This window comes from Taeniopygia guttata, chromosome 12, assembly GCF_048771995.1.
Source record: "Taeniopygia guttata chromosome 12, bTaeGut7.mat, whole genome shotgun sequence".
Classification (NCBI taxonomy): domain Eukaryota; kingdom Metazoa; phylum Chordata; class Aves; order Passeriformes; family Estrildidae; genus Taeniopygia; species Taeniopygia guttata.
Genome location: NC_133037.1, coordinates 4,050,001 through 4,067,245, shown reverse-complemented (window position 1 = coordinate 4,067,245; position 17,245 = coordinate 4,050,001). Strand labels below are relative to the sequence as shown.

General features: G+C 41.5%; 1 protein-coding gene across 29 annotated transcripts in view; it reads right to left on the bottom strand.

Moving 5' to 3' along the window:
• FOXP1 (forkhead box P1) overlaps positions 1-17,245 on the bottom strand; it is a 422,694-nt gene that overhangs the window by 20,550 nt on the left and 384,899 nt on the right. For 26 of the 29 annotated variants that reach the window (NM_001076698.1, XM_041718651.2, XM_030282743.4 and 23 more), the window contains 5 exon segments: positions 1,106-1,207; positions 1,844-1,923; positions 2,018-2,219; positions 10,671-10,754; positions 16,588-16,675. In NM_001076698.1, coding sequence (NP_001070166.1) covers positions 1,106-1,207; positions 1,844-1,923; positions 2,018-2,219; positions 10,671-10,754; positions 16,588-16,675 — 556 coding nt within the window. 29 annotated transcript variants of the gene reach the window in all.

The following is a 17,245-nucleotide window of genomic DNA, read 5'->3' as shown; positions in this document are numbered from 1 at the left end:
AGTAAGGAAGCTGCAAAGTTGAACACTGCTCATGTTTTCCAACTGCAGGGAAGAATCAAAGCAGCAATCATAGAAAGTTTTCCTGAACTTAAGAGCTTCTAGACCATGGTTGAAAATGTACAAAATTGTGCTGGGGTCTGAATGAAACGAAAACCATGCCACTAAAAACCAAGCTAACTTCCAAGGACCATTTTTAGCTCCATCCGCTGAAGGAATTAATCTTAAACGCAGGCTGGGACAGGAAAACAGAAAGAGCTGATGGAACAGCATGTATGGGACCTATTCATACTACCTGGTAAATTGAAGTTGTTTGAGAACAACAGTGCTGTCTGGATTAAGAGAGATTCCAAGCACCAGGGTACAGTTTTTACAGCAACACAACATCCAGTTATTTGAATCATTCATTTGTGATTACTCTGGATTCAAAAGTCAATATGACTATTAAAGTGCTGTATTTAAAGCGAAAGAGTGTCTCCCCAAAATACAGAATAAAGTTAACTCCCCGAACCTCTTATCTAACAGTACATGTAACAGTTATTGAAGGAAATTAAAGTGTAAAACCCCACGTTTATTTCTGTTAAAGACATTTCTTATTGAGGAGCTGCTGTGTGATTAAAAAAAACAGAGAGGAAGTTTGTAACAGCTGTTTATGTAGTTAAAAGTCAATCGACTGAGGAAAGAAATCCACTGATCTATAGATCCTAGGGAAAAAAATGGTTGTTGTGATTAAAACCTGCATAGCTAAAAAGATGAACAGTATATCTTCTACCGTCACAAGAATTTTACCTCCTTTTTTTTTTTTAATTTTCTAATATGTTCCGGCTGAAGAGCCCGAGTTTCTCTGCTTGTAGCAACCACACAGAGGAACCCACGGCATAATCACAGAACATAAAAGCCAATAATGGGGATTCAATTAGTGGTTTTCAAAGGCAGAGGAATTTTTTCTGCCAAATATCGAATTGTTCCTGCAGATAAGGCACTCGGCGCGTGTCACAACTGCCGATCTGAATTTTTTCATGTCCCCACGTCGGGACAATTTATGTCATCAGCAAGGTCTGTTCTGTGCACGGCAGAGAGGAAAGGCAGGAGGTGGGCTCAGCCTTACCTTCCACGTCGCCGCGTTGCGTCGGAAGTAGGCGAACATTCGTGTGAACCAGTTGTAGATTTCGTTTAGTGTTAGCTGTTTTTCAGGAGATTCCAGGATGGCCTTGTGGAGCAAAGCAATTGCAAGATCAGTTACCAGCACACCAGTACAAAACACGCTCACAGGTTTACTTTGCCAGATACAAAAAAAGGGAAGAAAGGAAGAATGAAAAAGAAGAGATTTGGAGCAAGAAATCGAAAGGAGAGTTTTCACAATATGAACTAAGATTAATGGCTGTATTTAACAGTTCAATGGCAAAATTCAAAATGGAATTATCTAATTGTTTTGAGTTTTTATTTCTGTTTCCTTACAGAAATATTAATTTATTAGTCATTCATAAAGCAGAATCAAAGAGAAATGCAAAACATTTCACTAGCTGATTAAAGCTCAGTAATTATTTAGAGCTCAGATTAATTCTAGGGATCAGAGATTACTGTAGCTTGTGATAATTGACTTGCCATCTTTAAACAGGCTCATTTTCACTGTTGTGTGAAATGAATTTCCTAATAATCACATCGTATTGTAATACTTAATCAAAAGCAATTATGTTATATATTGCAGTTCTAAAAACCCTTATAGTAAAGGTTTGAGCATTTGAGCATGCTTACATACCAAAGGTTTGAAAATCTATTTAATCCAGCACATATAGAGAGATATACTTTTTCCCTAATCCAGACGCGTGTGTTTGGCTCAGCTTACCTGTCTAATTAAAGATGCATACGTGAATGGCGGTCTAACTTCTGCGTTCTTATAAAATTCTTGGTTCTGGGCAATATCTGCTAAATAAGAGCAGTTGTTCTGTTATCATCACAGCCCGACGCTGCTGGGTCACGGGCGAACACGGGGGGCTGTGCCAGCAGAACCCCTCTTTACCTGAAGAGATGGGGACGTTGTACTTGTCCGAGTACCGCCTCCGGATGGGTCCGACGTTGTGCATGCTCGTGGTAGTGATGACCGACGGTCCCTGCGTGACGGGAGTGATGGGCGCAGTCGGGGTGGTGGGAGTATGAGGTAAACTCTGCGGAGACGCCTCGGACGCGGTCTTGGAAAGCGTGACGCTCGATACCAGATTCAGCTGTGGAGGGAAGGACGAGGGGGTTGTTAAAACAGCATTTCTGGATGGTTAAGGGCTGCAGAGGAAACCCTCGATACCGGAGTGTCCCTCAGTTACGAGCAGACACTGCAGCTTCAGCACAAAGTGCTGCTGCAATGTCTCCATTAAAAGCCAGCAAAGGGAAATAAATAATAATTACATATATATATTTCCAAATAGGTTTAAAAAACAGAGCAACATAGCCTGCTGCCTAAAGAACAAATCATGATTTTCCATCTAAACCTTAATAGAAGGTCTTGCACAGTACATGATAATTTTAATATTTTACTTCAAATTTCATTGTTTCTCAGCCTAAACCCCACACCTCTCTGATTTCCATGCTATCATTATGCATGGCTTCTAATCAGTCTTCCTGGATATTTCATTGAAGGCATCAGGCTTAAAATAAAAGACAAGACTTTCCTAGGGACATGCTAGGGAGAAACACAATCTCCTCTCTTCAGCATTTCGGCTTTTCTTTTTTTTTCCCCTCTCTGTTCATCCATTTTAAAAGCAAAGCCCAGAGTAGGTTAACACTGGAATAATTTAATTAATCACAGTGCATGAAATACTGTGAGCATTCAGCCCAGTACAAGTGGCACCACTCTGTTTTTCCCTCCTAGGATGGAAGGCGCTGGTGTTACCTGCACGAAGCCTGGCCCCACTGGTGTGGCAGCGTGCCACAGCAGGCTGTAAAACACACCTGCCTCCAGGATTGGGTATCAAACCCAGCTCCAACCCGACTCTTTTTGATACACAACCTATTTATATAACCAGCATCCACATTTCCTCCTCAACCCTTTCTTTCTGCCCTACAACGTCCTTTGAAAGATGATGCTCCATCCCAATACGTTGCTGCTGCTGAAGTGTTTTAAACAAACAATCCAATCCCTTAACTACAACATCACAGAAGACGACCAAGAAAAGGGCTCTTTGACTGCTTCCACATTTCCTTCCCTTATGTGGTTTCACAAATAATATTGGTGAAATCCTGACCTCAATGAAGTCAGTAGCAAAACTCCTACTGAATTTAACAGGGCCAGAATTTTATAACTTTTGTTGCTGATTAAAATTCCTTTGTTTTGCTAGACCTTAAACTTTCTGAGATGAAGGCAAGGCACACGATGCAGCTATGCCCCCAAAATCTCATGTTTATCCATAAGGCACAGTATTAATTTTCCTTGTATGAAAGTAACCAGATAAGAAAACTCCTTATTAGCATCCCTCACATGAGTTAACAGCCACAAATAATGCTTCTTTTAAAAAATAATAGGATTTATCCAAAACAAAGATAGTGGAAAATAAAGAACTGTAGTATTAGAGAGAGGATCCCAACACAAAAAAGCCCATTGCTCACAGAAAGGGCTTAGCTGAGGGAAGATATATTGTGATTGCTTGTCCCTCCCGACAGTGAGAAGGAGCCAAGGGAAGCCCCAGCCACAAACTCCTGGCACACCCAGATGCTGCTCCAAGGGAAGGAGGTGGTGAGCAGCAGAATTGCAAACACCCATCTTTCCCTGCAGGTGCTTATAAATGACTCCTTGCCTTCCAGTGGGAAATATTTAACACTTTGTGGCAAAGACAGGGAGCATGAACACAGAGAGAGATGGAGAAGGTGGTGAAATGCAGGTATTGATCCCAGCTCCAGCATGAACCACTACCTGCAGTCTGGAGGTTTAAACACCCCTGGTGCCATGCATTGCCACCATGTGCCACCCAGTCAGCTCGCTGACTGGCCTGATTTAAGGACACTGATTAGGGACATATATATAGTAATGTCTCCCTGTTATCCATCTATCCATCTATTACATATGATAAAAGGACCAGTGATGATAATAATAGTGCAACTGACAGGTCTCACCATGAAATTACATCTACTGTATTTTATCTCAGTTTCTAAATGGACATTTTAACAGTCCGGTAACTGTGAGGAAATCTGCATCAATTTTAAGTGCCCTTCTCAGTGCAGGCTCGGCAGCCGGGCCCTCCTGTTGGAAAGATCACTGCTCCTGCTTCATCATTATGGCTCCCAACTACTCCATTTCAAAAGAGCCCCCTTCCTTTTTCAGCATGTAAAAACTTAACATTTAATCTGTTTCTACTAGGGAAGCTTGAGAAAGGATCCACAAAGGTCAGCATTCCCTGCTTAAAGAATCTGAATCGAGTCAGATTTCTTTAGGTTTTACAGCATAGGTAGCAACGAGGAATAAACACAGAAGAGGACGAGCAAAGAGGGGGGCTTTAACAGGCTTGACAAATGACACTGTGATTCACACCCACTGCTGGGCTGCCACTAATAAGCTACAGAGGAAGCAGCCAATCTCAGCTAATTACCAGATAAAATTGTATTGTAAGGACTCTAATTAGGAGATGCTTATGGAGGTGATCTAATGATTAAACGCTGCATCCAAGTGACCCCACCATCAATGTGCAGTGGTGCAAGATGTCACCGGAATATTTTGTAGAAACAGTAATTTTATTTCAAGGAGGGGAGGCAGTAATATTTGTAATAATGGCTATGAGGTAAACTAATTAAAAGACAGTTCCTAAAGGAAGACTGTGGCTTTGAGCAGCTGTGGCCGTTCCAAAACAAAGTGCCAAATCTCAACAGAGGAGCTGCAGTCAAGTGGAAAATTTCTGCCTGACCTCTGCTCTCGCTATTAATTTGCAGGAAACCTAATGACACATATACATATTCCCACAAAATTGTTCTAATTGCTAATTTGCCAAAGGAGCCCAGTTTCCAAATTAAACATGACTGCAGTCTGTGAGGAAAGAGAGAACAAAAAGCTGGAACGCAGCGAGTCTGCCGCGTTTCACCTCCGACGACCATTTGTGAGCCTGAACCAACAAGTTAATGAAACACGACCTTGTCCATCGCCAGCGAAGTTTTTCCGTTTTCCGTGTTTTATTTGATGACACTCTCCTCTTCCAGCTGGGTTCCCCAAACCCGAGCCAGGGTGAGGGAGGAGAGGGCTGCACTCCCTCCGCAGCCTTTCGCTGCCGCTTCCTTTGTTGCATCGATAGCGCTAAGGCTGAAAAATCGGTTGTGAACTAGAGCAGAATAACAAATTATGAATGGTGTTGGTTTTGTTGCCATCTTGAATTATTAATCTGAATGGTAAACTATTAAATCTTAATATTGGCGTCAATTAGAAACGTGGAAGCGGCCGTGGATGATTGTGCAGGGCAAAGATCAGGGAGGGACTGGGCTGGGAGGTTTTCTTTTCCTGATGGAAACTCTACATGGTTTCTGCCTGTTTGCATTTGCTATTTAAAAACAAGTTGCTATGATTAGAAAAGTTGTTCACATTGGTATTTTGTACACAGGCTGTTTCCCACATACCGTAATTTTTGGATGAGTATCCCTGCTGGCAGAGGGGAGGGAGCCCAAGCCACAGAGTGAGCACTTCAACAAGCAAGAACTTGCAGCAATGTGGGCACTCATAGCTCACCACTACACCAAGGAGTTAAAATGTTTTTGTAATATTTTCCTGGGAATAGGGGGAGAAGGGATTTCCTCCAGCCTTTAAAAAACAACTAAACCCAAAAATAATAATTAAAGAAAAAAAAAAAAGAAGAAAACCACCAAAAAAGAAAAAAAAACCACCAATAGAAAACATGCCAAATCTCACACCAGTTGTTAAGTCTTAAAATTCTGCAAATTAAATCACTGAACTTTGTTGATTGCTTTGTTCAGTTCTGGATTTTGAGGATATTTCCTCATACTGTTGGTCATTCATAACTTCTATAATTGTCTCAGTGTTCAATATCCTGCTTAGGACTTTATTATTAACTTTCCCTTTCAAGAAATAGTCATGTCTCCCTATTAAAGGTGAAAACTGAGTCATTTGCTTTTTTTCTTTACATATAAACAAGGCAGACGCAACCCACACTATTACCCAGTTTAAAAAAATAGTTTTCCAGTTAGTGACTCTCCCACTAGCACTAAGTCCAATTCTTTTTGCGTAAATATTTTACATGACAATACTGGCTGCACATAAAATAGCACTGAAACTCTTTTAAAAAAGGAATAAAAAAAGATTCTAAGGGTCACAGTGAGGCCATACCCAGTGACTCCCCTGCAATGGGTGCTGCTGCTCTGGGCCCATCTGAGGCTGAGGACTTATCTGCATGGAGCTCCTGGGACTGAATGACTTTGGAGAAGAAATTCCTTTTCTTGACATTGAGGGTGAGAGACAGAAAGTGAACACTGGGCCTACAACTTTGTTCAGTGCCGTGTCTTCCTCTCCCTGTTTCAGCCTGGACACATCAGTGTGTTGGATGCAGAGCCTGGCAGGCAGCAATCACTTAGCAGGTGTTGTTATTGGCAGGAATACTAAGGAAACTGAAGCTGAGGAGTGAGACTTAATGAAAACCAGTATATAAAAACAGCTTTTGTTGTGCTTGAGAATCTCTCTTTATTGCTGCATATCGTTATTTTTTCAAACTATAAAGTATGGCTACAACAGCTAAAATGCTCAGTCATTACCTCAACAGTTAAAAGACTTTTTTTTTTAATGCTTTGTTATTACAGTTGCTAAAAACAGTATTTCAAAACAATCATAACTGCTATGGTTATGGCAAGAAAAATACATTAAAGAGGGGATATCTAACAGTGTATCTTATTTAGAGTGCCAGAAGGGCCTTTAAAAGTTTTTGGTCTATTTTTAAAAGATAGTTATAGCACCTAGTATGAAGAATTACTTGTTGCTTGATGCTTTTTCCTTCTCCTTCCCTTCCTATGAACTTCGACACAAGTTAATCCTCCCAGAAGAAAGCACATTTCCATTTGAACCTATTATGCTGATGGCTAACACCGATGAAAACAGCATGTTGGGGGGGTACCTTAATAGCAAAACCAGGATGACAGTTCTTGAGAAATCGCTGTTCCGGCTTTTGTGTTGTGGTTTTGTTTTTTTTACCTTGAAAAAAGTTCACCTTACCAAAACACAACACAGCTTATTCTGTCTCATGGCTTTGATCTCACGTTACTCAGGCCCCTCAGTCCCACCGAAACAACACATGTAGCACGGAGGGGAACAACGGTGCCTGCTCCAAGTTCTGAGCTCTGAGATAGCTCTGGTTTGTTTTAAACTGCTGCCATTGAGCATTCTCATTATAAGGCTGGGTGTTCTTAAAGGTCATCCTGAGCACTGCACCAGTTCCTGGGATGTTCCTCTGCACCCCAGACCTCTTTGTGTCTGCCCAGCAGCCCCTGGAGAGCAGCAGCAGACGCTGACAGCACCTCCCTGCCCACGCAGTCTGCCAATGATTTGGGCCACCACCACTACTCCACACAGGAATGTGTTTAAATCTCATCGACTTTAGTAGGACTACAGAGCTTTAGAGCAGATGCCTTGGTGGGCTGAAATGCAGGGGCCATTCCACCACTCCTCCCAAGCTCAGAATTACTGCAAACAGCTAAAGACACCCCAAGATGGGGATGGGATGGATGGACATGGCTAAATCAGACAAGCAGAGCTGGGTGAGTTTTGAATTGATGCACAACCCTCAAGAACTTGGCTGTGGTCCAAATGGTTCAACACCACACTCAACTATTGTCTGAAGCCCAAAAAGCAAAGATGGCACAAGTGGTCAGCGTGGATTACACATGGCATGGTTAATGCAGATGCTCATACACTCTGTTACCTGCCAGTAACAAAATAGTTTAAAACAAGCATTAAGATCCTTTAAGCAGAATAAAAACATTTCCTCAGTCATGAAAAGGCTATAATTTTAAATCCCAACTCACTGCTATGTTTGGATTTGCAGTAGTTTTTTCCTTTAAAATCACCGAAGCACTGTAATATATTAGTTCTAACACACACCTTGCATTGGCAAGAAAAAAAAATTAATTACTGGATGTAAAGACTACTTTGCAGTGCAATAATGGTCATCAGATCTTTTTACCAAAGCCCTATCCCACTGAGTTAAAAGGACGAGGGTCTAGCAGAGTCTATGCAATGCCTGTGTATTTTTTTCACTAGGAAAGCACAATTTATGCAAAACACTATACTTCTACATTTTATAATTAATTTTCAAATGCTTCACCTATACATATTTTAATAATTTCTGATTTATCAGATGGTATCTATAATAAATTTTTCTATATTTCAATAAATGAAAAGAAGGCAGTTTCAATCCAACAACAGAGTGCTGCACAATATAGGCCTGTCAGGCACCAATTTTTACTTCTAACATGTAAGTTAAAGGATAAGGAATTTATAATGCTGCCTGTGAACGAAACCACTTTTCATACACAAATGTGATCTTTTTTTTTCCAAAGGGTAATACAACAGTACATTTACATAAACTAATCCAAACAATCTATGTATTTGACAATGGCAAACCTCACACAGACTGCCTATTGTTGGTTTACATCTTGGAGTTCTTTATGTTGGCTTGTAACACTGCTCTAGCTGTCAAAGGTTTGACTTGGACTCTAAATAAATGGTTATAGAAGTGCTGTGCAGCGATATTGGACTTCTTTGCAAAAGAAAACCTGCTGTGTATGAATTCAAAAGCTATTAATTTTTCAGTCAAAAATATTCATGCCTATTTCTTTTAATAAAGAAACACTGTGCTGAGCAACTGAGAGATAATGTTGACTAGTGGTACAGAATTTTCAATAGAGCAGTTAAAAATAAATTTAGTAGGAGGTCCCCAACAAAGCTATAATTTTCCAGAATGTAAAACATTTTTAATACTAATCAAGACAGCCCTTTTCCCCCTGTGTTCATGGGTTTTTTTCCTCTGCTTTTCCCTGTTTATTAGCTGTTAACACTAATCTTCATGGCAACACCGCCTGGTATCTCCTCAGTCTACAAGACCCTCCAAAGCTCCGTGCCCTCGGCGGCCCGGCATCGATCACGAGCAGCCTTGCCAAACACCGCTCGCCTTCTGATGATTTCCTCCCTTCAGTTTGTAATCCTTCCTCCTGAGGGGCACTGCTGTTATGAAAGGCCTCAAGGCAGAGTGCTTTGAGACTCCCAGATTATTCCGCTGTTTTAATTTTTAATCCAGTAAGAGCTACAGAAACCAAACCACCTCCCCATTCTGTTGGGTCTACTCACTTTGCCAACAATGCGCTGAAGCATTTGTATTTGGGCTGGGATGGATGTGAGGAACCAGAAGAATGCTATTTTTATAGACACTGCCAGTAGTTTCTACTCTAGAGGGCTGGTGTCCACCAGACCAAGCAATTTTAAGCATCTCAACAGTTTAAATGGAAGGTTTGTACCTACCACTCAACTCTCTCCAAAAAGACAAGAAAGTTTTCCGTTGACTATGACATCTGCTCCAGTGTTACTGAATAGCCAGCAATTTTCTAACTAGTAGCCTCCCTATGCACTTCTGCAGCCATTTATTTCCAACTACATGGAAACTGAAAAATCCTTTTCTAGTAAAAATGTGTGCGCGAAGTGTTTAATGATTTTATGTTCTCTATCTCTGTAATGTGTTCTGTTTCAGACATTAATTTTGTCTACCAACTGCATCTTGGCAGGCTACCATATTTGCTGGGTTAATAGTCTGACTCCTTTTTATTTCTATCACCATAAATCACACATATATGGGTGTGTGTTTGCTTTATTTATAGAAAAAAAATCAGTCAAAACAGATAAACCAATACTTTGTCATTATGCTGCATCATTGCATATTGATTAAAATTGCTGGTACTAACTATAGATTGTCAACGCTCAATTAATTTTCACACAATGACTCAAAGCAAAATCAAATAAAGCCAGTGTACCTTTAAATCTTACAAATCTTAAAATCAAGAAGCAAAGCACTCTCTCCATTTTGAATAATCATTGGAAGCTCCCAGGAACATTTTCAGCATTAAGAGGCTGATAGAAAACAACAGCTGAAGAAGAGTCATTTCAGTCAGGGAAGGAGATGAGGGATTTTCCTGGGTTTGGGGGTAACCAGGAGTTTTCTTGGGCTGCAAAGGCACTTACTTCCCCTACTCCCCCTTCTTCAAAAGCAATCTGGGGTAGAGGAGGTTTGCCTTCTAAGTTTCAACAGTATATAACCTGATACCGAGTAACCGTGATTATCATCAGAACGTGCAGTCAGAGTCACTTCTACAGTAAATGTCTGTCAGACCGGGAGAAAGCAAAATAAATATACTACATATAATTTAATTACAACTCCTTCCTAACACTTCCTAAGATTTCATCCAAGTCAGACTGATGCAAAGAGAATAACATGAGGCCAGAAAAAGGCCCAACACATCAGCTTTGGAACCAAACTTGACTTTGGAAGTCCCTGAAGAGAGGGGGATGACAAAACCCGGCTGCACTTCCCATCTCCTCCCCACACCCGGCTCCGAAATGGGCCATGCTCCACAGCGTGGGCTCCACTGGGGAACAGGAAGGAGAGGTTTGTTGTGAGGTTTGGATTTTGCTTTCAGCACAGTTCAGTACTTACGGGCTGAGGGGTGGCTTTTGGTTCAGTTGACTTCACATGCAGGTGTGTCATCATGGCTTGCAGGCGCTCTTTATCTTTTGCAAGCTGGAAGGGGAGAGAAAAAAAAAAATCCTCTGTTAGTCGTACAAATAAAACCCAGCCTCTGCTTATTCCTAATTAAACAGCTGGCACCAAGGCATGAGACAGAAGAGTTTTATTGCTGAGTAGTTTGGAAATTGTATATGGGCTATTCGTGAGGTAAAGCGAATGCGTGGTGCTGGGTGTCACCATTTCCCAAAGCAAAATGCATTAGCCCTCGAGTGAGAAGAGCTAGACCTGCTGGCACCAAGAGCTTCACTCCAGCCCTGACAGCTAAAAGACAACAGTGAATCATGTTTATTAACCAGCCCCACTCCAGCTCGGGAGGCACAGCAGAAGGAAAGCAAGGCAGCGGTTCTAGCATGTGTTTTCCTTCTCTCAGAGCACAGAACAAGTGGCACAGATGGGCTGTGGCTTTGCATGAACCACAGGCACTGTGGCACATGCAACGAGCACAGCCAGGGGTGGTTAACCACACAAGGCATCTCTACAGGGCTCTGCAGGCATCCTTGGGTCCAAAAGCACCTTGATTGTGACTTGAGAATGTGGCAGAGCCCTTGGTGGGTCACTTTGGGAAGCAAGGCTGGGCACCTGAGCAGGGCCACCCTGAGAATGGGGCAGGACCTGCTGAAAGCAGCAATAATCACCCCTAAACACTCATCCCTGGGCACCCAGTGCCACTGGACTCATATTGTCATCCTTCTGCATCAGCCATTTCAGGCCCAAGAGTTGGGGTGAAGCCCCTGCTCTCAATGTCTCTTGCATTTTATTGTTGAGATCCACACAGCTGGAGTCTCTGTATCACTGGTATGCACCCATAGCCTGGTCAGCTTCCCAGAGCATTTCAATGCACTGGACAGACACTAAATTTCATTATTTTTGGAAACAGGAAACTTTTTTTCAATGTGTGAATGGGACTTTTTTTCCCAGCTGCTCTTCAAAAAAAAAAAAAAAAAAAAAAAAAAAATTGAAGAATTTCTTTTTTTTAAAAAAAGAAAGATAGTAAGAAATACTAATGAAAGAAAGATATTAAGAATGCTAATGAAAAAGGGGTGTTGTTAACCTGCACGCTGAACATAAAGGTTGCTGCTTCCAAGTGGATCTGAATCAGGTTCTTACAAATGCCAGTTCTTGCAGAGCTTAATTTTTGCTTTAGACAAGCCAGATTCCTGGAGCCAAGAGGAGAACTGTGCCCACATTCCAACAAAACTTAAAACAACCTGCCCACCTTATCACTGTCATCTGTTTGTAGCAGTAAAGTGGGGCTAAGTGTATATAAAAGGAGACTTGATCATAAATCCCCACTAATAGCGTTATGGCCCAGGTTGTCCTGCTCTTTGCAAGGCAAAGGGCTTGAGACTGTGCCATGATGGGATAAAACCTGGCACTGGAGTTTCCAAGACAGGAATGAAATAAAGGGAAAAAACAGTATCACTGCACTTTTCAAATGGCTCCTCTTCTTTTGGTCAAAAACCTCAATGGCAAGAGAGAAAACCTGACACCTACGGCAGATCTCCGGCAATCTCATCCTGATCTGAGCTGGACACTTCACAGGAGAGCTGAGGGCAGCGACAGGCTCTTATCTCAGTGCTGCAGCAGGAACTTCTCCCTCTGAGAACCTCTCCAGAGAAAGGAGAGGGCTCACCCTCAGCTGCTGTGCTTCATACAAAACAAATTAAGCCAAGAAATAGCTGAGCTCTCCGCGCAGCTCAGTTGTGCAATCCCTCATTCCTAGCAGTCTCCGGGCACACGGGCTGCTTGGCGGGGTCATCTGTGCATTAAATTTTGGTCTGCAGGCTACTGCAGAAGAACAACATCTCGTAGCCAAAATAAATAAAAGGCAGGCACCTGAGAGCTTCCTGCCAGCCCCGGCGCGGCGGCAGGAGGGGATGGCACCTGGGCAGCGCAGGGCACACCCTGCCGCGCTTCCTCCGGCCCCCGTGGCGAGGGAGAGGGGAGAGGGAGAGGGGAGAGGGAGAGGAGCACCTCCCTCCCACCGCCGGGGTCCTTGTTTGTAGTGTTTCCACTCATCGTCTCAGCAATGCTTTTAACGCCGAATCTGGTGGATGGAGGTTATTAAAGATCCTCTCGACATTTCAGGCAGACACACGCTAGCATTTTGTCATAGTCTAGGAATTCAAACACTCACCCAGTTAGGCAGGAGTTTAAATTATGAAAAATAGAGGTCTCTCGGTTTCAAAGCACTGAAGAGAAGTAAAAAAATCTGAAGAATTTCTTTAAACTGTTTTTCCCCTAGGTCAGGAAGCAGTAGTGATATAAAACTAGAGTGTCACTAGTAGCCCCTCTGGTCAGTGGGGTCAAACAAAAGAAGCCATGGGGGATTGCTCAGCCACTGGTGGAAGCAAATTCTCACTGGTGGCAATCATTGGAGTGTAGATGGTCCAGAAATGGGAATTAATAGTCAACAGGCAAGAAAATGCTCTTAATCTACTGATAATGTTGTTGGGCAGGGACAGTTCTGATATGGAGGCAAGAATCTGCTCTGCACATGGGCCTGAGGAACACAACACAGTCCCATCTGAAGCTTCCTTCTTCCTTCCTATATGCATTTGGAAAGCTCTGCATGGTGGGAGTTTTCAGCCAGCCATCCAGTTCTCTGTGATAAGCCTGATTTTGTAAGACTTCTTTCACCACTGGACGTACAATGTGAGTGCCTAACTATGGTTCCACCAGAAATACGTCCAGAGTTAGGTACAAGCCTTGCAAATGTGGACACCAAGACAAGCAGCTTACCCTGGAGAGGTTAAATCCTAAAACTATACCAGAAGGAAAGGCAGGAGAGGGAAGCACAGAAAGCACAGGTCAGAAGGGGCTCCAGACAAGGCAGTGACCAAGGAGCAAGAGGAAAGGCATTAGAAACACAGATGATGGAGAAATTGTACGGGAGGAAAACCAGACATAAAATAAAGGCAAGAATCAGGAATGGGAAAATGAAAATCCAGTGAGGGCATTCAAGAGGAATGGAGAGCACTTCAGCAGCAGAATTTTGGACAGACCAGGGACAAAGGGGAAGGAAGCCAGTCACAGGCAGTGCAAGAGGCAGCCAAAACACAGCCCTCCCATTCCGTGCCTGCTTGGACTGTGCACTAGAAAGGTTTAGAATCTGCTTTTCTAGAGTGTCAATGGATGCTGCAGGAAAACAGACCCAAGCAGTGTTTTCACTGCCCTGAAAATGGCCAGCTGCCTTCGTCTTCTTCCAATAAGAGACACTTTTCTAGACTCATCACAGCCCTGTTGCTATCCTGCAATGTTTTCCCACTCAAAGGTAGCAAAATGGATATCCTATTCCAGCTAACAACTAGCTAAGGATATGGGTATGTTCCTGTGTTTGTGTTTTACTCAACAGCATGATTTTCACTATTTATAATGGCAAAAAAAATGATCTTGTCAAGATGGTTTAAACAAAGCAAAATGTGAGAAGATGTCTATCTTGCCTGGGATTTTTGAAATATGTTTGTGATGGAAATGCTAAGACCAAACTTCAAGATTTTTGCTAAGGAGCATTTGCAATCAAACACAAAACAGATCTGACCTGTTTGTTTCCAGAATTTTGATTAAAAATTACTTTAGAAGATATTACACTTATCGCTTACACTGGTAAAACTATCATGAGTAAAATAACAGCAAAATCAACAACAACCAAAGGATAGCATTTGGATCCATCACACTCAAAACCTGAAGTATATCCCTGAGGTTAAATGAATTTGTTTTGATGGACTGTACATGCATTAAATGATGGGGAATGTAGATCTTGCCCTGGTGCTGGACCCTGCAGCTGGTAATTCCCACCTGCACTGCAAGGCAAAGCTGCCCACCAGTGCTGCAGATCAGGGGTAAAGGCTGTGGGACTATTCTATCTAACTCACACAACTCAGTCTGCAGAGGCCTGTCATCACTCTGTTGGTAACTGCTCCACAGCCTCAGGATCAGCTCAGCGGTCCTCGGACCACGTCACTGAACACCCCACTGCTGGGCACCATGCTACTGTTTTATTCTGGTTCTGTGCAAAAACAGGCCACAGCCAGACAATCTAGGGACTGGAGGGCAAATCCTTCCACATAATTAGGGTCTTTTCTGAACTATCAGAGGACTGATACAGGATGATAGGAGAGGGAGGAGAAGCTACAGGTGAATTTCAGAAGTTGGACCACCTTCCTCCTCCTCCTCCAGCTGTCCTTGCTGGCCAATGCAGAAATGCCTCACTGTTACCAACACTGCAGCCCAAATTAGGCCTTTAGTTCATCCTACCTACCCTGCTCCTGTGACTGTTAAATCCACAACTTTCTGGCCTCACACCACTTTGAAATGATGGTCTTGTCTTGTGGACCTTATGCTGCCTTCCCTCGCAATGACTCTGAGCATTGGCAGCACCAAATGGGTGTAAAGCTGTAACTGTATGTCATTTAGAGCAATTAGCAGAATGCAGTGCTGATAAACCTTTCAAAAACATTGGCATGGGCTTAGGGAGAGGTGGGAACAAAGTCTCTCTGCCCTGTCCCTGTCTAACACAGTGCATCCTCCTGTAGCTCCAGGCACAGCCATTCCCAGTGACTGTGGGAGAGAAGGATTAATGCTTTTCAAGCTGACTGTAACCGAAGAATCCAGATTTACCTTCAGCCTCAGTATTACTGCACCTTGGTGAATGATTATCTCATATCTCAGTTTACCAGGAAGACTGCAGATTTTATTTTTCTTTTCCTAATTCCCCAGAAACTTGTTAAAATAACAGACTATTTCTCATAACATTTTCTGCAAGACTCTGATATTTTATGACTGGTAGTTTGATTTTTTTAAAACTTGTATTAAAATAGTTTATATTGCTTCAGCTAATAGTGAAAGAGTGTCATGACCAGAGCGCTCCTGAAAGTAAAATTTAGGAAATATCTATGAAAGAAAAAGGGTAATTTGTAAGATAAGAAGATAAAAAGCATTTTTTAAAAAATGCTTATCTTGAAAAGTAACAACAAGAAGTTTAAGTGTGGTTTTGCTAATTTTTCTCTCCAACTATTTGAAGCTATAAATGACTTAACTCAGTAAAATTCCAAATGTAATTATCTTCTGTACTTAGCCCAAGGCTTTCCATATATCTCTACACTGCTGTCTTGCATACAAAATAGGTTTTTCAATAGCTGGTAACTATATAATGTACAACATTGTTTTAATTTCCCCTTCTTTGCTAACCTCTTGCCTACACACAGACACACTGTCACAGCCACCCAGCCAGAGCAGCAAGGTGCAGGGAGACAGAAAGGACTCAGAAGCATTTGGAAAGGTAATTACACAGACAGCTCATACCTCTGCATCACAATCAATATATTCCAATTTACCCCCTTTTGGCAATTTGCAAAAAAAAAATCATTTTCTATAAATGGAAAAATAAAGTGATAATAATAATAATAATAATAATAATAATAATAATAATAATAATAATACAACATGGAGAGTATTAGTACATGAAAGACCACCAAACAAGCCAGGTCATGCAGCGTTTGGAAATAAACATCAACCATTTCCAAGTGAAGGGGACCACATCCCCCTTGCCCTCCTCCAGCCCCCCGGGTGGGTATAAAAGCATTAGATACAAACTGATGGCTTTCCAATCAGTCAGCCTGGGTAAGTTTCCTATTTCTTTGCAAGTTATGGTTTAGGAAAAAGGAAATGAAGTTGCAGTTTCTTTTGATGGTTTTTAAAACTAGTACAAGAAGGTTTTGAAAGCTGGTTTTCAATCACAGGGGGAAAAGCAGAACTCATTTTTTATTGCTGTCAAGAATTGGATTTGATTAATACTGAGGTAATATTAAAATAAATTTTATTTTACCTGTAGCTCTAACTGCTGTACAACCTGCATTTGTACTCTACATTGGGCTGTACTTCTATCATCCAGCGCATGCTCACTGTTGAGATGTCTGTAACAATACACAGAAAATCATTAAGTGAAATGGATAAACAAAAAGGAAAAAGTAGTTACCAGGATGAATAAGCAATCTGAATGTAATCCAGCACGTTTTCATCAATATTGAGATTTTAAAGATAATTTTTCAATTTTTTTTCCTCTGTCCTGCTTTGATTTGTGTTTCTTCCCATCACTCATTGTACCTCTTATTATATTATATTCACAATTTTTCAGCAAAAGGCTCATTTATATATAACAGAAATTTTACAGAACAGTTGTCTTTTCCTCTGTTAGACAAATGAAAACATGGTCAAGAAATTATAGTAAAATAATTTTATATATAATTTTGCATTACTTTAAGATGCTGGATATACCTAAATGGATACATGCAATATGTGAATAATTAAATCCCACAAAACCCTCATGTTTACATGATTAAAATAAATAAAACACGTGATTGTGAAAAGAACAAAAAACCATTTAAAATTTGGTGTATAAGTATGTGTAAAATATGCACCAATAAAAGAGAGAAAAATACGGACAGTTACTGTAAAACAAACTTCTTCATCCAAAAGAAACAGAA